This window comes from Cygnus olor, chromosome 1 (genome assembly GCF_009769625.2).
Source record: "Cygnus olor isolate bCygOlo1 chromosome 1, bCygOlo1.pri.v2, whole genome shotgun sequence".
In the NCBI taxonomy this organism is placed as follows: Eukaryota; Metazoa; Chordata; class Aves; order Anseriformes; family Anatidae; genus Cygnus; species Cygnus olor.
The window spans coordinates 186,894,089-186,919,265 of NC_049169.1; the positions used below are offsets into that span (position 1 = coordinate 186,894,089).

General features: G+C 48.5%; 2 protein-coding genes across 4 annotated transcripts in view; one reads left to right on the forward strand and one right to left on the reverse strand.

Annotated features, from left to right (window-relative positions):
- Positions 1-18,430, forward strand: part of SLC7A1 (solute carrier family 7 member 1) — a 39,507-nt gene extending 21,077 nt beyond the window's left edge. For both annotated transcript variants that reach the window (XM_040543896.1, XM_040543897.1), the window contains exons 4-12: positions 1,027-1,201; positions 3,115-3,239; positions 4,839-5,061; positions 5,906-6,045; positions 7,717-7,819; positions 10,081-10,292; positions 10,632-10,780; positions 12,556-12,664; positions 13,712-18,430. In XM_040543896.1, coding sequence (XP_040399830.1) covers positions 1,027-1,201; positions 3,115-3,239; positions 4,839-5,061; positions 5,906-6,045; positions 7,717-7,819; positions 10,081-10,292; positions 10,632-10,780; positions 12,556-12,664; positions 13,712-13,821 — 1,346 coding nt within the window. In that variant the 3' untranslated portion in view covers positions 13,822-18,430. The remainder of the gene's footprint in view (positions 1-1,026; positions 1,202-3,114; positions 3,240-4,838; positions 5,062-5,905; positions 6,046-7,716; positions 7,820-10,080; positions 10,293-10,631; positions 10,781-12,555; positions 12,665-13,711) is intronic.
- A 2,433-nt stretch (positions 18,431-20,863) lies between these two features.
- The window catches only part of MTUS2 (microtubule associated scaffold protein 2), a 283,391-nt gene continuing 279,077 nt past the window's right edge, over positions 20,864-25,177 (reverse strand). For both annotated transcript variants that reach the window (XM_040543898.1, XM_040543899.1), the window contains 2 exons: positions 24,875-24,972; positions 20,864-22,490 (listed from right to left, as the gene is read on the reverse strand). In XM_040543898.1, coding sequence (XP_040399832.1) covers positions 22,274-22,490; positions 24,875-24,972 — 315 coding nt within the window. In that variant the 3' untranslated portion in view covers positions 20,864-22,273. The remainder of the gene's footprint in view (positions 22,491-24,874; positions 24,973-25,177) is intronic.

A 25,177-nucleotide genomic window follows, 5' to 3' on the forward strand; every position in this document is an offset into this window, starting at 1 on the left:
CCAGCATGCAGAAATGCAGTGTTGCCCCAACAGGGTTATTCCAACATTTCAAACTCTGCATATATGAGTTTGCATTTGGATCTCTTATGTGACTGTCTCAGCTTTTGTCCTATTTTAAATAAGGAAATCTGAGTGCACAGGACTCTTCCCCTCTCCTTGAAATGCCTTGGGGTAGCAGTAAGGACACCATTTAGTGCTTCTTTTGTCCTTCAAGCCCATGTGAAGTCGTTTACTTTCTCTCTCAGCCTTCTTATTAAATGTGAGTTCAAGGTCTGGGCTCTTGAAAATCAGGTGCCTGAAGAGCAAAGGTGATTTACCAGAGCTTGTCGCTCAGGGAAGCTGAGTTGTGCCTCAGCAAAGCACTGGTTGCCAAAGCCTGCAAATACACTCTTCTCCTGATGGACACTCTTAGGAAAACAGGTTGAAAACCTGCTCTTGCTGAAGTCCTAGGCAAAGCTCCCACTGATTTCAACAGGAGCAGGAATCTCAAGATGCCACCTTGTTCCGTGTCTTAAGCTAGAAACAGCTGAACTCCTGGCTTCAGTCCTTGTGAGGACGGCATCATAATTTCCCCTGCTCACAAGAAAAGGTGAATGTTGTTGATAACACCTGCCTTTGGCCAAGACCTCTAAGACAGTGTTCCTTCATGGAAACCCACCTGGCTTTCTCCTGGTCCCTGCCTGGAGTTTGTGGCTGGCTCTAGGTGGCACGGCACAGCGCCGTGAGGTAAAGTAAAGCACTTTTCCCTGGAGCACGTCCCAAACGGGCACGCTGTGTGGGAAGGTGTGTTACTTCAGACAGGGGTAATGTGTGGGCTGGAGGCCCTGTCCTTCCCAGTGACTTAATCCTGGCCTACCTGAGCTGCTTGGCTTTGTGGAGAAACAAGAAATTTTAAGCTGGGACGAGCTCAGCGTCGATACAGCGCTGATGTTTTCAGTAAGCGAGCTGTTCTGTGTCTCCTTCCCAGTGCCCCTGCGCACGCTGCTGGTGGTGAAATACCTGACTGCCCGTTTGCTCTTTTTGCAGGGCTTTTAATTTTTGGTGTGAAGGAATCTGCCCTGGTGAACAAAGTGTTCACCTGCATCAACATCCTCGTCCTTGGCTTCGTCATGGTCTCTGGCTTTGTGAAAGGGTCGCTTAAAAACTGGCAGCTGACTGAAGAGGACATTTACAACACCAGCCACGGCATTTCTTGGGACAAGTAGGTTGTACCTTTTTCTCTCAGACACAAAATCGATGCATTTTCACCATCAGGTTTAGAGAAGGGTTTGTGGAGCGATTCAGAGGATCAGTGAATGGGATAGCTTCCTCCTTCACCAAACACTTTGGGGGCAGAGATGGTTTTGGTGGGTGTTTGCTGAACGTGGGCTACTCTGTTGGGGTGAAACTGGTGGGAGTTAGGCTGGGTCAGCATGGGCCCTGTGCAAAAGTGACCATTTCCAGTGTCATGACTGGAAGCCAAAGTTGAGAGAAAAAAGCTTTTCAGATAACCTCAAGCTCAAGGTTACAGCAGGCTGGCTCTGGTGCCTGTTTTAAGCCATGACCAAGCGTAGCTCTGTAGTTTCTTTGGACACTTGGGCAGTTTCCTTGAAGAACCATTGTGCCTTTGGGAGACCTCGTCCCAAATGCCTGAGAAAGTGGAAGGCAAGTTGCAGATTATTTTAATGCACTGCAGCAAGCATATCACAAATCCATTTTTAATGACATTTTGCTGCTTGGCCAAAATCCTCTGTTCCCACAAAAGACCAAAAATAAGGAGCTTGCAAGGGTAGCCAGTGATACAAGGCTGTTATTTTTTTTTTTTCTTTTTTTACTTGAGACTGTGTGACACAGAATGACTGCTCCCTGGCTTTCAAATGTCTCCACGTCCATCAGCCCAGTCCTGGCTCGCTATCTAAACCCTTCATGCTGGCCTGCAAGGAAACACAGGCTGGCACACGCCGGAGAGATTTATAAATGTTGCATGGGTCTAGTTTGGCTTGTATACAAGCCACTTATTGAGCTTCTCTGGAAAAATTCAACCTGCTGTGATCTTCTTCCCTGCGAACAAATTGCTTCTGTAGGAAAGGTCCCCCCTCCCTCCCTCCTGCTATTCCCATGCAAGTAGCAATTAGTGCAATAGCTTCAAAGTGTAACTGTAGCTCTTTCACCCATAGCTCTTGCTATTTTTGTAAAGTCTGTCTGGGGTTTGCTTCGCTTTATCATTATTTCCAGAGTAATCCACATTTAGGCTGTGCTATTTCTGCAAGTAACAGGCGAGTTTTCAGCTCTCGGTGGAACTCCTACAAGAGAGTTCAGATGCTTCTACCTGATAAGACGTGCAGGTTTGGGATTTGCTTTAATTGAATTAATTCATCTTTACAAGGCTTCTTCCTCAAAATTGAGTGTCCTAAGTTACTTTAACTGAAGGATCTTCTGTACATGTACACAGGCAGGTGTATCTCAGGCTTTGATCCAGAGTGCAGTGGAGTCATTAGCTCTCTGTTATAATGTGCTTTGGGTCAGGCTCAGTGGATTATTTGCTTTGTCAGAGGTGCCTGCACCTCACCTCACACACAAGATTTGGATACAAGGTTGGTGAAGGGAGTTTTGATGTTGAGGGTGGAGCATTGGGTAGATTTTAGACTGTCATGGCAACCTGCGTTGCTCTGATGTTTCCTCATGCCTTGTCTGAGTTCATCTTAGGTGAACAGCGGATGGTTTACATTTTTCCCTGTCTTCAGTCTTCAGAATTACATGTTGTGCTTTTTCAAAAGCTTGTTGAAATGAACCTGTGTATCTACACACATACAATATTATCACGAGAGAAATTTTAATATTCATGTTATCTTCTCCCTGTCTTAGCCAGGACATTTTTATCCCAACGTAAATACAGGTGGTGAGAATAAACCATGAACCATTTTTATTCCCTGCATTCCCCAGGCTGCTGCAGGCCAGTCCAAAGCTCAGCAGTGGGTAGGGCAGAGCATTTTCCTCAGCATTTGTGTGCTGGCATGTGAAAAGGAGAGCGTGTTCCTTTGAACTCCAGCTGTGGACGTCGGTATGAGCTGTATGATTAGTTTTGTTGCTGCCATCTGGGCAGAATGCCTTCTAACCCCGTGTCATGTTTTTCAGTCATACCCAGGGAGAAAAGCTCTATGGTGTTGGAGGGTTTATGCCCTATGGATTGAAAGGAGTCCTCTCAGGGGCAGCCACGTGCTTTTATGCTTTCGTTGGATTTGACTGTATTGCTACTACAGGTAAGAGGGAATATGTTTTCATTCCAGATGTGAACCTGGTTGCTGGCTGATTGGCTTTCAGGAATGTTTTACAGCACAGATGATGAGTAATCCGTGACACTGCATGCATTTTCCCTGTGAACCTCAGCCCAAAATACATTTTTGACTCAGCTGCTCCTAATACTCAAACTGCTGAGTACATCCAAGTCCCTGGGTGCACGAATGTTGCCTTCTGGCTGTTGTGGCAGGTGGCTAGATCATATAACCCATAAAAAGAGCTTTTTCCCTCCTTCTTTGCCTCCACGGCTCAATCCCGTGGTTGTCCACTGCTGATAATGACCAGATCAGACTCAGTAGAAAACACATCCAGTTTTAGCAACAAGCATGAGGTAAAACCCAGGTTCTTGTGTGACTGGTGGAGTTTGAACCTCTAACTCTAGATGATGCTTTAATCAGGTTATTAAATACTCCAAGCTCCACTGGCTTGGAGTATTTAAAGAGCCAGAGGAAGAGGGAGCCTCCAAGGAGCAGTATTCCACCTAAAGCAGCGCCTCAAAATGAAGGGGAGTTTTTGTCTCCAAAGGTTCAGAGATCTCCTTCTGTGAGAGTAACCATCAGCGTTGTCACATTTCTCCTGGCTTAGAAGAATCTAACTCCCCTGGAGAAAGGAAGGATTACCCTTAATTTCACATTTGGCAAGAAATGAGTTGCTTCAAAGCTGGAACAGAGGGAGGAGATCATCACAAAGACAGATAAAACAGTACTGCCTCATGTTCCAAGGAGTTTGAGAAATGCTGGCTCCATTACTTCAGTTAGCCCTAGGGCCTCTCCTTGGAGGAGAAACACATTCATCTGTCTTTGACTTATAGGTATGAGTCTGCTTATTGGTTCATCCTCCTGAAATGCCAAGCCTCAGAAGCTTTTGCTTTGAGACAGAAGCAGCTCTGGAGAACAAGGAAGCCTCAAAGCTGTTTCTTAATTAATCACTGTCTGCATTTGGAGGATTTTTTTAATTAATTTATTTTTTTACACATTTGCCCCAACTTGGTTGTCCAAAATATTCTATAAAAACCAGAGGGAGTCCTTTTTTGAAAGGGATTTATTTTCAAAGACCCCTATGATTTTCATGCGAAATGAAAAGCCTGACCTTCCCTGGAACTGAGCCTGTAGGGTGGTCTGGTCACAGTGCAGTTGCTTTGGTGGAGATGCTGATGGAAATTCTGACCTAAATACTTGCCCCACAACTGCGTGATATTTTTTGTCCCGTCACTTGTGAGTTTGAGCTGTTTTGGGCTGCACTATCAGTGGGATAGCAGGAGCAGTTGGAGATAAAAATAACCCTTTTTTGGGGAAGGCACTGCCTTTAATCCTGATTGTTTCTATGTCTGGGTTTACACGTCGTTCACAAATGTTTGTCTGAAGGAATGACAGGAGCAGCAGAAGTGGGGGAAAACAGCCAGTCTGAGGTATGTGAAGGGCTCCTTAGGCCATTGAGAGTGTGCAGCTCCACGCAGCAGCCTTGCTGCCCACAGAGCCTTTGAAATCTCCAGCTATTAAGTGTTAGACTGGGATAAAGTTCTTGCTCGTCTTTGGGCTGATGCTCCAATTTCTTTCTTCTAGGTGAGGAGGTGAAAAACCCTCAGAAGGCCATTCCCATCGGCATCGTGGCGTCTCTGCTCATCTGCTTCGTGGCTTATTTTGGTGTGTCAGCTGCCCTGACGCTCATGATGCCTTACTACCAGCTGGATACCAACAGCCCTTTGCCCAATGCCTTTAAATATGTGGGTTGGGATGGGGCCAATTATGCGGTAGCGGTCGGTTCCTTGTGTGCACTTTCTACAAGGTGAGACACTGCTCTTCCTTGGTGCTTCTTTCACAGCAAACGCTTATCTCCAGCTTCTTTATAAAACGGTGCGTGTCAGGGCTGTGTAGTGGCCCAGCTTGTTTCCCTTCATCACCTTCCCCTGGGTCTTTATTAGCAGAGGAGCTGGGATCAGGGATGAAACTCAGAGCTATTGGCTTGAAAAAGCCGAGGATTTCAACCTGTGACAAACTTCAGCGATGCGCGTGACCAGTGTCACTTCAGAAACACCCTTCTTGGCAGCAAACCCAATCGGTGTACGTCTGTAATACGAACCTGGGATCAGTGAGTCATGGAAACAGCTCCACAATGCCTGCAAGACATCCTGGCCTGCTGGGTGGAGAGCAGACTCATGTCGGGTAGCAGGGAGCGTCTCTGGAGCGTGTGGGGCTTACGATAGCCAGGGCTGGCTGGCTGCAGGTTGCCTGCAGGACAGCCATCTGGCTGCGAGGCAGGGCAGGCCGGAGGCAGAGCCTGTCCTGTTCTTTATTCTTCCTGGAGACCTGTTGTTTCAGTTCAGTTTAGACGCATGCAATTAGGTGAGCGACTCATAGAGGCTGAAGGAAGTTACAGGTGTTTTGACACCCGAAAGCCAGGCTGTTTCTGTGCCCCAAGGCTAAGTTGAGTTATCCAAAATCGCGGAGCTGTGCCTCCGTTGCCAGCTATCGGCAACAGGGCTGTTCAGAGGGAGCTCTTGAAAGAGAAGCTGAAGTGAATGAAAGCCACCTGTTCCGTGTTTCTACTGCCATAAACTTGATTTCTTTTGCGTTCCTGTGCTCAGCAGGAGGTGTTGTAAGTAGATTATTTCCCCTTTCTCTGCTCTTAGTCTCCTCGGCTCCATGTTTCCAATGCCTCGAATAATTTATGCTATGGCAGAAGACGGACTTCTCTTTAAGTTTTTGGCCAAAGTCAACGAGAAGAGAAAAACTCCAATAATTGCAACGGTGACATCAGGAGCCATTGCAGGTAAGATCCTAAGACTTGCATGAATGAGAGGAGCAGAGACATAAGCTCATCCTGGGGGCAGATAAGCCTGCCTGACGCTCGCTGCTAATCGGATATACCGCACAGCGTGACTTCCCAGAGCATGCCCTGGGTTTCCGAGGCCTGGAAGCACAAGGGCAGGGTGAACGTGAATAGCTCGCTGTGCGTCTGTACCTCTTGCTCAGAGCTCGTTGCAGGCATCCTGTCCCATGCCAAGAACTGCCTTCATCCACTCCCCGGCTGCTCTGCAGGCTTCAGAAATAATTAACCCCCCGCGGGTGGCAGCCAGCTGTGCCCCAGCATCCCTGGGGCTGTTGGCCTGGCTTGGCTGCAGCCCCTGCATCGTGCCCTGTCCGTAGGTAGCTGCTCGGTGGAAGATGCCAGAGCAGCCGGAGACAAGCAGATGGACCCCGTGGCACAGGCATTTGTTAATCAGTTAGTCGCAGCTGGTCGCGGTCCTGTCCTCCCCTTCCCTCGCCCGCCTCCCGAGAACACAGGAATTAAACCAGACAGCAAAGATGAGTGGCTTATCCTCTTCTCACAGCCACCCCCGTCCTTGCAGTGCCTCGCGAGCAGAAGAGTGGTGCTGCTTTCTCCTTTACCTGCTGCCATCCAAATCGGGGATAAGGCTCTGGTGGAAGAATGTGCCACCTCTGAGGAGTTGTTGCCAAACTGTCACGGTGGGCTCTAAGCTCCAGTGAAACAGCTCAGCCTCCTGCAGCTGCAGCCTGGTCCCTGTGGAGTTTTTCACACAGCTACTTCCCTCACATTTTTTGTCTTCAGGGAGCCTTGAGTCCACACTGGGGAGTAAAGAGCCAGATAAAGTAAGAAAACCTAGTCTGCAGTGTCTCCTGATCACCCCAGTGTGGTTGACAGCATGCAACCGAAGCTGCAGGCGTGGGGAGCACTTGCCACCTGAGATTCAGCATTGCTTTGGCTTTCGAGTTCGAGGCAGTGCATTAGAGACAGACCGGATCAGGCTCAGCTTTGAAACCCCTTCGCTCTCATGTGACCAGTGGTGTCGAAGTGTTATCCAACTCTCCGACTGCAGGTCTGTCCTGCATTTTCTTGCTTCTCCTTCTGAAGGCGTTTATACAAAGGTCTGTACAGCAGAGTTGCCTGGTGAGGGTGTGCCAGCAAAGTAATCTGTAAGAGATGGCAGACTGTAGTTTTTTTTTAATTATTTTTTTTTCTTAGTACTTCCAGGAGATAACTGTGGTCTCAGAGGTGCTGCGGCTGTGCTGGGGGACTCAGGCAACAAGGCTGTGGCTTAAATGCTTGCTCGTTGCTGATAGAGATGAGTGTTACCCCAGCCTCGCTTCTCATACAGGTGTATTACAGGGTGTCCTAGCTTCAGCATCCCCGTATGAGAAAAACAGGATGACATTTACAGTAATAAGTGGTTCCTTTGCTTCCAGTTGGTGAGACTGTACTGTGTCTGTCCACGAGACTCAGGGAATGACAAGGCCATTGGCGCTCAGTGAGTCCTGCCTTTCCCCGTCTCAGGATGACACGAGCTGCCTGCGTTCCCCTTGCCAAGTCCCGAGCAACAGTCACACTTGTGCTGTGTTGTTGATAACACTCCTGGGATGTGCATAAACATTCTGCTGTGTTAATGTTTTCCTTCCCTCTCACCTTCCTCTCCCCCCACAGCTGTTATGGCTTTTCTCTTCGACCTGAAAGATCTCGTGGATCTCATGTCTATCGGGACCCTCCTGGCTTACTCCTTGGTGGCAGCCTGCGTGCTGGTGTTGAGGTAGGGATGTAGAAAGAGCCTCTCTTGCACCACACGGACAGAAATCCACACGCGGCAGTCAGATGCCCTCGTAATTTCCACAGACCCAGTAAAACCATGAACGTCTCCAGCTAAGCATGTGAAAGACTTGTTTCTTTAAGGCTGTGGGCTTTTGTACTCATTGGAGGTGCAAGGGGTTCCTCAGGACTTGCTTAGCCCCTGGTCCATGCCACCTTCGCAGCTGTCAGACCGTGCATGTCCTAGGAGACGTGCCCATGGGTAGTGGAGAGAGATGGGTGGTCCTGGATGCCCGCTTCATCACTCTTGTTCCTACTGGGGATAGAGTTTCAGGCTTTTCAAAGAGGATTCAAGAGGAAATAGGCTGTTGAAAGGGGTCCCTGTCAGTATGCTCCTACTATAGTGAGAGCAGTGGGAAGGAAGGAGCTATCATGAGCGGCAGGGCTGAAGATCCTCGGACATCTGGCTCCTTTATGGAGTTTGAAGAACAGAGCCAGCTCATGGTCAGACGCGTGGGGATTCCATCTTCTTTCATCATTTCTGTGAGAAGGTGTGAGAGTGGGAGTTCAGCTCTCACCTGAGCATTAAAGCCAGATGGGGCTGTATTGCTCACGACTTTTGCTTTTGCTCTGCATCCTACAGAAAGTCAGCAAGGATACCACCCTGTCAGCAGCGAGCTGCTGCAGATTGTCCCAGAAGTAATCACAGAATCGCGGATGGTTGGGGTTGGGATCATGTAGTCCAACCTGCCTTCTCAAGCAGTGTCCCCTAGAGCGTTTTATCCAGGATTGTGTCCCGACAGCTTTTGAATATCTCCAGGAGAGGAGACCCCACACCTCTCTAGGCAGCTTGTTCCTGTGCTCAGTCACCCAAGTAAGGCAGTAGGAACAGTCTAGCAGCAGTAGTGAAGTTGAGCATGGGTTTGCAGGATCAGTACCTTAGCGCATGTCTGTTACAAGGGCTGAACTCGCACAGCTTCCTGAGCATAAGCTGAAAATGGAGTGTCTTAATTGCTTGGCACCTCACAGGCAACAGCACTCTACCCAGAAGGGCTGGATTTTGAAGACTGTGTTGCTGAAAAATACCCTTCTGTGCTCAATGAGTTATTTAAAATCCAGTGGATGCTTTTTACCTGTTCACAGCAAATGCATTGAACTAAGCTCTGATGAAGGGCCGACACTGAACTTGAATACTCGTGCTCTGTGCCTGTGCTGTCCATCCTGCCCCAGCGCACAGAGCTAGAGGATTTTCCTCGCCCTTCATACCTTTCCTCTGGTTTCCCAGCCCTCTCTTCTCCATATGGCTGTAAATGTCTTCCTAATTTGCTTTTGCACGCTGCAGTACCTATCATGTGGCATTTTCCCCATCATAGATTTGCAGAGCTGACAGCCAGCCTTTTAGCAGCCAGGGCAGCTGCTTTGGCTGCCTATTGAAGAAAAACCTCAACTGTTTCCAAAGCTGTAAGGTGCTGTGACTAATACCCTGCTACGGCTGGACCCAAGGATTTCACTGCGTTTCACAACTCATCTTTCACAAAAGCTCTCATTGTCAACGTATCCCCACAAAAGTGATTTTAAGGGGTCTGGCAAAATGCTCCTCTCCTTTAGTTAGGCTTGGAGCTGAGAGCCACATGCGAAGCCTTAAAAAAAGAGCTGGGGCTGGAAGAGTGTCTTTTATATATGGATCCATGTGGTTGTGCATCTGGGCCCTGTTAAATGAGGTGTTGTCCACATGTGCAATAAAAAAAATACATTTCTTTGCTATGTAGCAGTAGACAAAGTAACAAGAGGCTGGACCAGAGGGGGACAGCACACCAGGAATGTCTGTGTGGTGTGATCAGCAGCTGCCAGGGCGTGATATGTGCTGAGCTGTTAGTTCAACTGCCTCCACACCAGAACACGAGAGCCCAGCTGCCACAGATAAACCCACGGCCTGTTCACGACCATCTCACTGTTCTCCTGGCACGTCCTTGTCCAGGCCTCCTGCTATCACCTGGTAATATTTTGGTGATGTGGGTGACAGGGTTTATGGAAGAGATCACTCTCCAGCTTAAAACAAGGATGTCACAACCAAGCTTTAGGTGGTGATAGCTGATAGCATTTGCTCACGTAGTGGAAAAAATCCTCAGATTTTCCCCTGAAACAGAAGTCTGTAGACATGTGTGCCTATTCTGAGGCTATAGGGATGTGGGGTGCAGTCATAGTTTTCTGTGTGTTACCCTATGCCAAGCCCATACGTTCTTTGTCTCACTTCCCTTTTCCTAGGTATCAGCCAGAGCAGCCTAATTTGGCTTACCAGATGGCTCGAACAACAGAGGAGACAGATAACAACGAGTCTGTGAGCACCAGCGAGTCGCAGGCTGGGTTTCTGCCAGAGGAAGAGGAGAAATGTTCCCTCAAAGCCATACTATGTCCCCCAAATTCAGACCCTTCCAAATTCTCCGGCTCAGTGGTGAACGTCTCGACCTTCATCATCGGTAAGCACCGGGCAGCGCCGCTCGGGGGCGGTGAGACAGCTGGTAGGTCCTTGCGCTCACCGTGGAGGGAAATTTCATCTCCTTGCTTGTTTGCAATTACCTGTAATTGCAATGAGCTCTTGTAACAGCTAAGATAACTGAGAATCTGCAGGTTAAATCGATGACTTGAAGAGAAATACACAGATGGGGTGTATAGGGGAAGGGCGTTAGTTTTCTTGTTCTGCAGTTTTGTTTGCTGTGCTTTCAGATTTTGCTTTGCCCTGCTTGTATTTTTTTTCCTTCTTTTTTTTTTTTTTTTAAAAAAAAAAGCATCAGTAAGCTTTTGGTGTCTGTTCACAGGTTTCCTTATCGTGGGCAGCTGTATCTTGACTGCCCTCGAGCCAAGCGTTCTGATAAAGGCCGTGTGGATTATTGCTGCAATACTGGTTCTCGTTGTCAGCTTCGTTATATGGAAACAGCCTGAAAGCAAGACCAAGCTTTCCTTTAAGGTGAGTGCCCTGGGAGGTGTAGCTACAAAAGAGCCGTCTGGGAGGTGGTTGGCAGAAGACTCCAGCCCTTCTCCTTGTCACATTTTCAGTGCTGTGCTGCCCAGACAGCTGGCAGGCTGTTCCCAATAGCTTAGTCTAAATTTCCATGATGCACGTTTAGCTGATATTTTAGTGTCCTGCTGTTGGCCGTGCAGACTAAGGGATGACCATTCTCTCGTTAACAGAATTAAGTAAGAGCAACTCTTACCGTTCCCTTGCCCTGCCCAAGCGCACCATCCTTTTTGTATTGAGAAAATACCAATCTTTTTTTGGTGTAATCCTGCAGGTCACGTTTCCTCGTATTGATTACAGGCTGTTCAATCTACAAAGGCAGGTTTGAATTCTAATCCTGTCCTCCAAAGTACTCTCACTCGGACTGCTCTTAAGTTAGAGTTTTTCAATAAATTTAATCCAACCGTAGTTTCTCAAATTAGCGTTTGCAGCTCATCTTTGGGTTGTGGTCCCGCAAGTGGAAACAAAGTGCCTAGGAGCAGAAAAGTTAGGAGCTGTTGTCTGGGTTGTATTTTCTGAACTTTCTTCTGAGGAGGTCTCTTTTCCTGACACTCAGGATATTTCAACTCCCTTTTTTGCCCTCAGGCACTACCCTGTCCGAAACAGAAAATTAGACCTGTCACTGCTGAATCTGTAATGGCTGTTTCTTATCTCCCTGTTGTCTTTTAGACATTTACAACCTGACTGCTTAGTGATTTTTCTCCAAAATCTCTCCAGGAATCCAAGGCTGACTGGTTTGTTCCCCAGTTGTTTTCCCATATTTCTTTTTAATAGGTAATTTGTCTACCAAGAGCTCTCGGAGACGCCTAATAGTTCAGAGATCATTTCTGCAGTCTCTGGATACATACCTTACCCCCACAGGGCAATGTCGTTTGTTCCTACTGACTTGACAGCGCCTAATTTAGGAAAATATTCTTCCTTTTTCTAACTTGTATGTCCATCCCGTCCTTAATGAAGGGAATGGCTGGCCCCCATGAATGTGTGGGGTGTTTTTTGTTGAAGCCTAAACCAGGGAAGGCTTAAAATATTTCAGGCTTCTTTAAAATTGTATTTGTAAATCTCCTTTTCCTTAAAAGTGAAGAGAATTATTTTCACTTTCCTCTCAGTTTTACTGTATTCACAGACTTTTCTATTTTTAAAATTAGTCCTTCCTGATTTTGTCTCTACATTGTGCCGTTTTTCATATTCTGATTTTGCATTTTGGCTTTATTGTATTATTCTTCTGCTTTTCAGATCACTGTTGGTATAGCTGCACTGGTCTCTTACAATCTTTTGTATTTTTCTTTTGCTCTGGAGTAGTTTAATGTGTGTTCCTTAACTTCCTTGGTACCTGCTGGATGAATTTCTTCAGGTCCAGCCTCTAACATACCTTTAGTTCCTTCTCCTGGTCTTCAGTAGGTGCCTGCTTTGGTGCTGTCCTTAGTTTTCCTCTTTTCTTCTTCGCCTCACAGTATTGGAGTTAAAGTTTGCTTCTTGCCTCCTTCCAGACCCCAAACAAGGACACCCATCCTTAAAACAGAGGGGAGTGATGTGAGTGGGGGTGTTCACATCCATCTCACACAGGGGGTCGGTGTCCTGAGTGTTGATCTAACCTTGTTTTATCTCAGATCTGGCAGCTGAAGCCCTGGTGACAGCCATCACTGCCCATTTAATCAGGGCTGCAGTGTTATTACCTGCCCATTAATCTCTCCAGCCGATGTAATGTATCCCTCTTGCTTTTTCAGGTACCTCTTTTGCCCCTTCTTCCTATTGTGAGTATTTTTGTGAATGTTTACCTCATGATGCAGCTAGACCTTGGCACGTGGATACGATTTGCAGTCTGGATGCTCATAGGTGAGTTCAAGAGAGAAAAAAGGCATGTGTTCAAAGTTATGAGATTTCGTTAACTGTAAGTTTATTGTAGCGTCCCAGGGAGGGATTCTGCTCTCTCTTAATCTCCGGGTAACCTACTGAAGCCAGTTAGGCAGTGTGTTTCCAGCTTTGTTTTAAATTTAGGGGTCATGAAGCCTTTGTGAGCTCAGAACAACCACCCATCTTGCAGCTTATGCATTGCTTCTGTAATGTCTTCGTGCACAGCTACATAGAAACGGAAGCAAATGTTACCTTCTTTGCCATTTTGTTAGTTTGTGTACTTGCATATGCAGGGGGAGATCTTGAGAAGTATGTGGCATGGGATTGTGATTGTCTGGTCACTTTATTGTCATCTGTAGGATTTCAGGAGCTTTGCCAGGCTACCGCTTTATAACTTTTTCCTGTAATGGAAGGAGATTTGGAGGGTCGAAGAGTTCGGGCTTACTGACACCTTACTCTGAATCTGGTCATGGCAAAACCATGCTCCAGATGGCTTCCTTTTGGCCCACATCTCATTTTTTCCCCATTCCCTTTCTCATTCCGATGTACCCGTGGATGTCAACACTTTCCTAAGAAGTCCTCGCCTGAGGACATCCCAAGGCTAAAACAGCACTGCCTTATGCAGGGGCAGACAGATTCATCCAAAACTTAACCCCCTCTGTACAAACCTCCTAGATTGCCGGAGCATTTTTGTTTCTTTAACTTGTAAAATCCCCTCTGTGCCTTCTTTTACGATGCCACTGGATATCAAAACAAGCTGAGGAAAGAGTGATTTATGTCACCATGAGAGAAATCCGTACTAGAAGATACAGAGCAGTAGGATGGCTGTGAGCCAGCAAGCAGGGTGTTCAAAGGAGCAGTCCTTGTGCTTGCACTTTTACTTTTTGTTGGTTTTGTTCCAGTTGTGGGTTTTATAACCTGGATTAAAACCTAGATCGTATTCTTCCGGGTGGACATCATCCGAGCTGAACCCCGGTCCAGGTGTTCCCGTACAGAGCTAACCTTGCTCTCTCCCCTCGGTTCCCGCAGGCTTTATCATCTACTTCACCTACGGAATATGGCACAGCGTGGAAGCCACGTACGCAGCCTCGGCGGACGCGGAGAGAACCACGGAGGCTGGCTCGGACAGCTGCAAATGACTGCGCGCTGGGCTCACGGGCACCTGGGGAACCGCTGCAGCTGAGGCAGCTGTGCCAGGGGGGTCCCGAAGCGTTGCCCCCGGTTAAGCAGTAATGCAGAAGCCAGGAAGCACAACGTGGGAATCCCCGGCCCTGTTGCTGCAGCTTGCAGTTTGCTTCGTAGCGCAGTTAAAAGGGATGGCAAGGAAAAAAGCCGCACCTCTGGCATGCTCCCGGCAGCGCTGTCAGCTAACCCGGGGCTATGCGCTTCCCCTCCTCCCTCTCCTGTTTTTTATTTTAATTTTATTTTTTATTTTTTAGTGCGTGTAGAAAGAAAACGGCTTCTGTGTGCCAGTTAACCTTAAATGCTGCTATGAAACCAGGCCTCCCAAAGGCCCTCCTTTCAGTAGCCCTGGGAATTACCTCCCCCCAGATACTCTACCTGATCATACACGGAGCAGATCCGCAATGCTACTGTCGTGCTTAGACCAGATCGTTACTTCACCTGATGCGAGCTGTACCACTTGTGTACGCACAAAAAAAACAAAAAGGCTCTTGCCAAACACAAGCTTTCACCTGGTTAAGAAAGCACCCGCAAGATTTACTTTCTTTAAAGTGTTGGGTTTCATAGTTTTTACTGTATTTAACTTTTTTTTTTTTTTTTAACTCAGTATTCGTATGCTTTAAAGCGCACCACTTCTGTGGGATGTTGGGAGGGTTTCTGGTTGCTGCTTGTTGGGTGAGTGGTCATTTGCCAGCGTGCAGATAACGCAGACGGATGTTCCTGCTAACTGTGTGCTCAGCAGAGGGGTTTCCAGGTTTTGTCATAAAACCAGCTGGTGCGAATACTTGAATGGCTTTAATAGCACGGGTGTCTCCAAAGAGCCTTCCTACCTCTTCGCGTCAAAAATTGCCAGCGGTGGGGCCCAACTGGTGGGGTGGCAGAAGTGCTCTCGAGCCCGGGTCAGAAAATAAGTAGGGCCCCGCTTTCCTCTCCGTGCATCAGGTTGGTTGGAAGTCGGAAGAGCTGCCCCAGCGTGGGCCACGTGAATTAAGCAAAGCATTCGGGTGCATCTCCTGCGCCGTGCCAGGGCCGGGCTTGCTGTGGGCTTGCTCTCCAGTGCCTGGCCACTGTGAAAGGTGGGAAATCTCCGTCTTTGGAAGCGTTCAGAGTTGGGTTGGATGGGGCTTTGAGCAACCTGGTCTAGTGAAAGATGTCTCTGCCTGCTCCAACCCATGCTGCAATTCTGTGACATTCAGAGGTGAGGCCAGGGTCTGCGTGGAGTTGGCAATCCAGAGGTCGCCTCGGCTTTGCTGTAAGACAATTTTTTCTTAATTCCCTCAAATATCTTTCCCCAGCCAAATTCCTTGCCCTAAAAAAGGCTTGCTAAAGCATTAGAAAGGTGGGTCATGCCCATGTAATGCCACTGATTTAAACTCACGTTTTAGCTTGTACTGAAAAGCAAATCCTGAACAGATACTGCAGAAAACCCCTTCCCTAACTTGGCTGGATGCTGCCTTAGGTGCCCTCCACAGCTTGATGTGCTTGTCAGCACAGCTCTCGGGGGTGAAGGGAAGGGCTCCTGTCCCCGTCGTACTGACGGAGAGCTGAGGAACAGGCTCCTAAATTTGACTTGAGCAGGGGCTTGCCGGGATGGAGTTGGATGGAGTGACTGGAAGCTGTGCTTTGCTTTCTGGGTGCGTTTTCAGGGCGCTTTTGTACCGGCAGATGGTCTTGACCATCTGCCAAGCCTTTTTTCCTTCTGCACATATGAAGTCTTTGCTCATGCAGGGAGAGAAGAATATCAAAATTAAAACCCATGAGGTTGAGATCTGTTTTATTTTAAACACGGGCAAACTCAATGCACTCCACAGCCTCCTGAAAAGAACTGAAGATGTGGTAGGAGGGCAAAAAAAAAAAGGAAAACTCAGAGGGGATTTAAGTTTCCCATTGTACCAAAAATGTAAGGACATTTTTCTCTACCTTGGGTACCGGTTGTGAGCAATTAAGACATTCAGCATCGACGATATGAATTCTGACTGGAAGGGTGTTTCCAAAGAGAATTATTTAAAAATATGCAGATTTCTTGCTGTATGTATTTTTTTTTTTTTTTAAATATAAATGTTAACTTATTTTTTGTTGTCTGCTTAGGGATCTGTTCTGGTATTTATATTCCGTAACTTGACTTCAGCTTTTGTGGCATGTAATTGCAGCACTTAGAAGAAAGGGGAAGTCTGGGCTGGGGCCATTTTTCTTTGGCTTCTTTTTCCTCCGAGGAGGTTCCATAGGAAAACCCTTCTGTTCCACCAGAGCTTGCATTCAGATGTGCCGTTACCCGTCCCAGCCCCAGAGCCACCTGCTGCAAATCTGCTGTGGGAGTTGAGGGCTTTTCTCTCCGTCTCAGGCTCCTGCAGCCCACCCTGGCCCACCTCTCTGGAGGTTTTGGTGCCACTTTTCGGAGCCGTGCTGTCCCTGGCACGATGTGCCCGCAGGGACACGAGTGGCAGGAGGGGACAGCGGTTTTGGCACGGGCTCCTCGTGGCTCCGTCCCCCCTCGCTTCTCTTTTGTAACCCGAAAAGTGAAAAAAAAAAAAAAAAAAATACTGGGCTCCCTCTTTCTAGGATGATGCCCAGGACTTTGCGAATAGGTGAGTTTTTATTTTTTATTTAATTTTATTTTGTTGGTTTATTTTTGTCTCTGCCTCCCTGCTGATGTCTGCATGTAACATAGATGAAGCCAGGTATGTTTGAAGACATGCAGCTGCTGCTATAACCTCGCTGTTGTGAACAATATGCCTTCACTCGTTTGAGCTTTTCTTTGTAAATAGTTCAGTAATTATTTTGTTTTGTTGTTGCAAGAGTGTTTTGTACAGATGCAGAGCATTTCACTGTATGAGGAGGTGGGAGGAGCAGAGGAGTGATGCCTTGCTCGGTGCAAGAACAGATCCTTTTGTGTCTGTGATAAACACAGCCTGCCTGGTCCTCTGGAGCAGGATCTGGCCCGGAGGTCTGACCTTATTTTAGCCTATTTGGTCGGTCCCAGTTTGCTCACTGCAGAGAAGCCCTCCGACACGGAGCCAGCCAGCCTTTCCCCAAGGAAAACTGTCACAACAGCGCTCCCCCGAGCTAAGTGCTTGGCGTAAAAAAAACAAAACAAAACAAAAAACTACTAGATTTTGCTTATTTGCTTACAAATTTAATTCTCTGGTTGCTGAAAGTCATTACCGGCTGGGTTTTGGCTTCATTTTGTGTTCTTCTCACCCCTCGGGGTGCATTTTGCCACCGGTTTGGGCAGCGGCCGTCAGCGCCCGGTGCGTGCCGTCCCCCTCGGCGGCTGCAGCTCTGCGCCGCGGGGTGCAGCAGGACGGGGAGGGGAGCCCCTGCGGCCCTGCTCCTTGTTTTTGGGCAGGGTTTGGGAAGAACTCCCATTCGCAGGGTGCCAGTCGCTGGCTGCGTCGTGCCTGCGGGGAGCTAGCATCTCTCCTGCTGGCTCGGGGAGCAGCAAGCAATATTATTAGGTTATTATGTTTGTGTTTTGTAAGATCAGCTTCTTTAGCGGTGGCGTTTTACGTATTAACCGATTCCAGTGGGATTTCTCAAATTCCTGCTAGCACAAGCATTTCCACCCCCAGAAAACCACTTACAAATGAGCTTTTGTTATCATCTGTCCCGGTGAATAAGCGAGCACACGCCGGCCTGGCGGGCAGCGGAGAGGGTTTGGAGGGGTGGAGGACACGCCGTGCCGGTTCCCGTAGCAGAAGGCTCCCCGCAGTCCCCCCCTGCATCTCAGCACCATCCCCTTTTAAAGGACGCCTGTTCCCTCTCGTGGAAAAAGCATCTCTGCTTCTAAATCCTTGGATAACCTCCCGATGCCCGCTGGGCTTGAGTTTTTGGGGAGGAATAGGGCAGGTCGCCCTTCGAGCGGTGTCAGCATGGTGCGGGGCTGCGGGGCGGGCGAAGGGAGGGCACCCCACGAGGGCACGGTGCTGAGGGTCCCCAGCCGCTCGCACCGGCAGCCTCACGGGCTTTTCTCAGGGTATTTGCTCCTGCTCCAAGACACGGGGCGAGCCTGCTCGGTGCCACACTTTGTGGCCCTGCCTTCGAGCCACCCGTGCCAGGAGAAGGGCAGGGAGCACGGTGCTGCCCACCCCGGAGCCGGTGTGCTACCAAATGAGTGGTGAGCGAGGGCCGTTCCTTCAGCGAAGCGATTTTTACTGACTGAAGCCATGGAAGAGTCTGTATATTTTTATTTTTTAATTATTAAGCGAAGTGTATATAGCTTTCTGTTGTCTGATGGTCTATTTTCCTAATGATTTTCCCAGAATATTTCTTACAGGCGTGGTAAATAGTTTTAATGCTTGTTCCGCAAACAAATCTACTTTTTAATCTTTGTTTTGGGTTTTGGGGTTTTTATTTGGTTTCGTTTGGGTTTGTTTTTTTAGCTGTGTTCATGTAGCAATTAAAGCCTTAAGTTCTACAATGTGAAACTTGCCCCCAGAGCACAGCGCGAGCGTGCAGCGTACTTTTTATCCTGCCGACACTGTAAATACTTCTCCCCCAAACGAAGCTTTTGGAATTTGGAAATTCACTTGTAATTATGTGGTACAGCATTAAAACATTTTTTTCTCAGTAACCAAATAAATCGTGCCTGTCGTTTATCCTGATTTTTAAGCCTTCCTCTGCCTCGCAGCTTGTTTCAGCATCTGCTGAGATACGTCCAGCACAGGTGAGCTTATCCCCAAACTCCAGCAGATCTCAAACTCTGCTGAACGTGGGCAAACGCCCTTCATCCGCAAGCACTGACCTCAGAGAGCCAGCATGGGAGGATTTCAGGCATGATCCTGGCAGGTTGGTGGCTTCGGTGCCAAACTCCTCTGGTGGGATCTGGCCCAGCTAGAGGGCAAGTGAGTAACGCTCAGTGTGTGCTGACCCAAGAGAAATTGAACCCATGGGATTTTGATTGAATTTATCCAGTGAGCCACAGGCTGTAACCTGCCCCAACCACCAGCCCCATGGCCAAGGGGCTTCAGTCTTAACCGCGCTATGATGGGATTTTGCTTTGCACAGTTTCTGTGCACACAGACATCCAGAAAACACCTCAGGACCCACCAGGTTTTTATGCGCCTGCCCCTTACGTCTGCTGGCGCTCGTGTTTATTATCAGGAATATATTACACTTATCTGTACATCGTAACTGAAATAATACAAACTCTTCCTGTACTCATTAGCCACAGAGTAAACCGGACCACAGAACTCCTACTGCGTGGGAACTGTACAGAGGCTCCTCGGCGTGTCCATGGGACACAAACACAATCAGTGCAGAGACGTAAAATACCTGATTTTGCACCCGTTAGCGTTCACCTTCCTCCCCCAGCCCCGCCACCACCACCAGCCTTTGCTGTCGTGCATCTGCCGAGCTAAACCCAAGCACCCACAGATCCTTCCAGCGGGAGATGCCAGGCCTGAATTCCCAGCTCCACCTTTGTGAGAGTTTTTGGAGACTCCCAAAAGGGAAAAAGGGAGGACGGGGTCCTTGCTCTGCCTCCCCCCTGCTTGTATTGCGCAGGGATGTGTCCAACCCCCCGCCGTCCTCGCCAGGCACTCGGCAGGCAACCTCTCCCCGAGGAAGATGTGTGTTAGCGAGGCGGGAGGGCAGCGTTGGGGCCAGCCTCGTGGTGGGTGCCCATGGCACGTGCTGCCTCCTCCTCCTGTCATAAAACTGCCTCCTGCCCAAGGCCGCCCTGCCCTGTGAAGTGGGGCAAGCAGCCACAGCGGCTCTGGCGTTTGGGAAGTCGCCAGACCCCAAAAACAAAGGCTTGGAGCTGGGCTTTGCACCCATATGACACGAGTGGGGTGACTCGGGGTCCCCGTCCCCTGGGAACGCTCCTCTCCCCAGAGATAAAGAGGAGCAGGACACAGGAAGAGCAGGAAAAAAGGAATCATGTTTTTCTGGGGAAAGAACTCTGTTCCTGGGCCTGCAGCAGCAGGAGCCAACCGCTGCATCCCCCCAGGGAAGGTTTGCTGGATCCCTCCCGGCCAGGCAGAGCTTCTCACAGCTTTGCTAGCGATCGGGCAGGCCCCAGGGGCCACATCAAGGAAGAACCCAATGACAGGCAGGATTGGGAGGCAAAAATTCGATGGGAAAGGGGCTGGCAATGACACCAAACGATGGTGGAGCTGGGATCGGTCCCCATTCTTCCACCATTGAAGCCCCACTCCCAATTCACTGCTGGAAGCATCTCTTGCATATGAAGTTAAGCCAACAAAGAGAGAAGGAAAGCACCAGATATAGAGGAAAACAATGCAGAAATAAAGGATGGGCTTGGCCAACCCATCTCAGGCTGATAATATGCTCTGCCGTGTTTAGCTTGGAGAAGTTCAGCATCGTGGTACCAACTCTGGCTGTATCCTCCGACCGTGTCAGGATTGCATCAGGAGAGTGAGACACGACGAGGCAGTAGGTATTGCAGGTGCCTGTGCATTTAGCAAGGATGAAAGTGATTTAACTTCGTGCTGGCAAGGAGGGGCTTTGTGTCTGTCTGTGTGTTACGCAGCTATTCTATTTTCAGGTCGTACTTGCTGGACATGCTAAAATCTAGTAATGCATTTCAACAGCCAGTCGGTGTGGAAAGGTCTATTCTAACAAGATGCTCAATGTACTCAGTATCACAGTATCATGCAAAAGCCTCTACAAAAATAAATTTCTCTAAAAAAGGAGGAAAAAAAAGAAAAAAAAGGATCACCGTTACTCATCAGCGCCGCGGTGGGGGCCAGGGGCGTGTTGATGGTGATTGAAGCTGTGTCTGAGCTGCAGCCCGTGAATCCTGAGGGCGTCCCAGGAAAGCTGGAGCGCAGCTCCCGGCTGGGCACTGCAGCACGGCCGTGCCACCCCGTGCCCGTGTCCCACGCTGCCCACGGTCACCCACACGCCTGCACGCACCGCCTGGCACGTCCCTGCACCCCGGTGCTCAGGGCAGGACAGCGTGCAGGCTCTTCGCCCCTAGCGGAACATAAAACCATCCCACAGATCTCCCTTTTATTATTATTATTATTATTATTATTATTTTTCATTTACGCTATGGGACATTTCCCCCCTGCTTGTTGTCGGTGCCCAAAAAGGCCCTGCAGCCCTTCCTGCCCCCGTGGGCAAGCAGGGGCAATGCTCAGCCAGGGCGAGATTTTTTTTGCTTCCAGGCAGAGAAGCTAAAGGTAATTTAGCCAGACTTTTCCATGAATCTCAAAAGTGCTCTGTAACTTTGGGTAAAATTTAGAGGTGTGCAATAATAGGTATATATGGAAGGAAAAGGCTTCTGACCTCATTTGCGCCCATGCAGTCCTCTGTGTTTCGCCTGGTGCTTCAGGGGCCCCAAGCAGGCCCCGACAGCTCATCCTAACGCTCTTGGCCAGCAAAGGTCAAGGACCGAAGGCGTAATTTTCTCCTTCTTGCTTATGGGACTTGAAATAAATCAAAACGGACAGTAACCTCTAAGCAGAGAGTCTGACTATTTCCTAAACAGGTCAAGATAAAAGACACTGAGGATTTCAAGACTCTAAAATTGACACATGTTAACCAGTAACCTCTCCCAAATTTACTAAAACCCTCAGGTTTCTCATCTCTAGCCTATCTCCACCTACAATACTGATGCAGAGTTAAAAAGCAGTGAATGGTATGCGTATCTCATCGGGTGTTCAATGCGAAGGTGACGGTGTTCAAGGCAGTACTGTCTGGGAATTCAAAAGTCGCTGGTGTTCATGTTACATAGAGTACCACTTGGTGGTCATTTGGAAGGCGCTTCTACTTCGGTGTAACTTTCTTCTAGTTCGGGTATAAATATTCCTGGGAGGCTAAACAGAAATGCGTTTCGTTTAGATACAAGTCTTAGGCACGAGTTAGAAAACTGCTGACTGTAATGAAAATATATCAGCACTTCGTAGTATCCAAGAATATAAAAAAATGCAATTCGGAACATCTTCAACTACATATATATGTGTGTGCGTCTATATATAGGTATAAAGGTACAGTACATACATGTATATAAACACAGACACACATACGGAAATATTCACAACCGGAACTCTATTTGTCACTACCCTGAAATACTGCAGCAGAAGTTCAGTCCGACGAACCATTAATTTAGTATTTTCCAACTTCTGGCTCTAACCACAGTTAAAATGTGAACACATCGAGCTAAACATTCGCTACCCTAACTCGCCGCTACCCTAACTTTTTGCTATCCTTTTTTTTTTTTTTAATTTTTGCTGTCCTCTTTGCTATCCTAATCAACGTGCCAGAACCAGGAGCTCCTACGTGGGGACCCTAAGGGTGCCCTGCCTAGTGTAAAGCTATGCAGCTACGGAGCATGCTTGCAGCCACGAACCCTGGGCGCCCACGGATGGCGATGCTTCCTCGGAGGGAGAAATTCAGCAGGGTGGAAATGCGTACGAGGCAGGGGGTCAGCACACGGTTGCCGGATCATCGCCGCACGGTTCTGGCTTTGGCTGGAGAGGAGTTCCCCGACGAGCAGCGGTAGAAAGACGTGGAGGATGCGGGCGGGGATTTCACGGGGCTCACGGCTTCTCCGCCCTGCAGCTTCCAGAGGAGCTCCTCGTTCGTCCTGCTCAGCCTCTTCTTCTCCTCCACTTCTTTCTCGACGTATTCCTGAAGGTTCGCATTCTCCTCCGATAATTGCCTGGGGAGGGGAGCGAGACAACGCGTGAGGCTCAGCGGAGGGATGATGGTGGTGGCAAAGGATGCTGCCCACCTCCCTCCCTCTGTGCCATCCCACCTTTCCCCCAGGGCTGCAGCTGAGCTGCCCGAGCTGGGCACAGCTGTCCCAGGGTCCTTTCACCGCCCCTGACCATACGGTCCGGGCACTTAAGATTTGGCCATTTTCCCATACGGACAGCACAGCAAAAATTGCTGAAGAAAAATGTGTATTTGTTTCTGTCTTTGGATATCCAAAAGGAGCTAGGATGCAAGGCTGAGGCGAGTGCTCAGCCTCCCACCCCCGTGCAGGGAGGATGCAGGTTTGGGGTGGGGGGGAGCTGAAGAGCCCCCCCCCATCGTGCTGCATGGTGGGCAGCTGGGGCTGCAGAGCGTGCCCGGTCTGTGTCCGTCCTATTTTTGCACCTGGCATTGGGCACCAGCACCTGGAGAGGCCTTCAGAGCTGGTCCCAGACACCTAGCTTGGGGATACAGTGACTTCAGGTGTCCTCTTCTCATCAAAATCTGATCATGGCTGAGAGTGACTGTGCAATGAAGGGGCTTGGAGTGTTATCTGCCCCCATTCAGCACGTGGAGAATGCAGCTGCCCAGCACGGTGCTGTAGCCCTTGCTTGCAGTATCTGCTCACTGGCACAAGAGCTTCGAGTTTTTAGAAATAAACAGGGAGGCACCTAATACACACCAGGTTTTTCCAGGGTTTGTAGAAGCTGGGTGTGGATTTTGGATGCAGGCACTAAATTCTGCCCAGCTCCTTTCCTGGGTACAGCCTGAAGCCTGCAGCAGCTGCCATGGACTGCTGACTCACTGTTCTTGTGTCATCAGAAGTCTCTAGAGGGTTGGGGTGGTATTTATGATTTTGTTAAAAAACACTTTTTAAAGGTTTCCTGCTTGTTTAGCCTAGTTTCCTACAGAAAAGGAGCTTAGGTGACCATGCATGTGTCTGTTCCTCTCCCACTCCCCTGGAAATCTGGAACCACAAAGCAGCAGCTCACAGACTGAAAGATACGAGCTGCTGGAAGATTTTGGACAGCTATTTGCCCAGCAGAGGAGAAAGATCCTATTCACAACCCCATTAGGGAAACAGCTGTGGTATGATCTCACAGTCCAAGCGGCGCGAGGAAGCCCACAGGGGAGCTCCCCCTGTAGAAATAACTCTTTAATTTTAAGCCTTGTGTGCTGGGAATTTGTGCTGTGTCATCTGAGGCGATGTGACTTGGACACAGACAAAGGCAGCTGGTGCAGCCAGCGGTGCCGGGATCCTTTACACAGCATCCTCCAGTGGCCACGTGGCCACTCAGCCCCTCTGCATTGATCAGGCAGAAGGAGGAAGAGATGCAATGTAAAGGCAAATGTGTTCTCAGCACAGAAGTTTATACCTTGAAATATATCTTCTATTTTAAGACCTAACCCAACTGGGAAATCCTTTATTCCCTACACCATAGATGTTATGATCACTCGTGTTCCTCTCCTGACAATTTAAATAGCTGTGACAAATCACGGTGGAAACCACAGCAATAAAACCACAGAGGTGTGCAGGGGCACACCGATGTGAAAGGATGTGGGGGAAGGTGCTTGGTTTGTGCCCTTGATTCACATTGAGGCCTCTTGTGAAGGCCAGAGGTCAGCAAGCACCTACCTAGGCTATGCCAATGGAGACCAGACACTGTCCTGGTTGTCTTTACTTCCAGGGTGCTGCAAACTACCATTCTTCAAGTGTCCCCAGTCCAAAGGACCAGGAAAAAAATTAAAAAAAAATAAATTGACTTTCCAGGCTGACCTCAAATTTCAGGGAAGGGAGGGTGCCCTTCACCCAGACAAGCACCAAACCAAGTGGCACCTTGGCCATTGTCATAGGCACGGAGAGAGACCGGCCCTTGCAGAGCACAGCTCACCCAGCCCAAAACAGACATCTCAAACTGGTCTGATGAAACAGACCTTAAAAATTTCTTTTCCCCAGTCACGGAAAGGTGACCACTTCAGTGACATGTGCGTTATAGATATAGGCTCGGGTTGAAGGGACCTCAAAGGTCATCTCGTTCCATCCTCGCTGCCTCCTGACCAATGAGTTTCGTGGCACTGGCACCAGGATAAGAAGCAACTGGCAACTGTGATCTCAGCACCATTCCAGAATCATGAGAATGATTTTGTATATAGACACGTGGCCTTATGTTAAAGTAAGCAAGCCCGGATATAAAAAGGATCTGTTAATAAAACAGGGAGATCAGGACAAAAATACACTTTCAGGAGAAATATACTTAGTTTTTCTCCTTTTGAAATAAGTGTCAGCCTAGGGCAGCTAAATCTGCAGTCTCCTTCCAAGCTGACACGGACAGCAAATATCTTACAAACCTTGTTATGACAGTATTTTGCTCAATCCTGGCTCTGAGTTCTTCATTCTGCTGTTGCAGCACAGTGATTTTTTCTTCCAGGATTAAATTTTTTTCAGCCTGCAACAAAAGAAGGTGTTTTTTTTTTTTTTTTTTTTTTTTTAAAAGGCTGAAGAAATCCCAAAGCCTACTGCAAGAAGATCTGTTCTTTATCTTTATTTGTCCCCGGAGTAACTTCTAAAATCTGAGGATAGTTGGAGGTGGTCATCTTGACTGCAGATGAGGTCTGACTTGAAGCACATCATCCTGGTGAAGTATGCAGGGC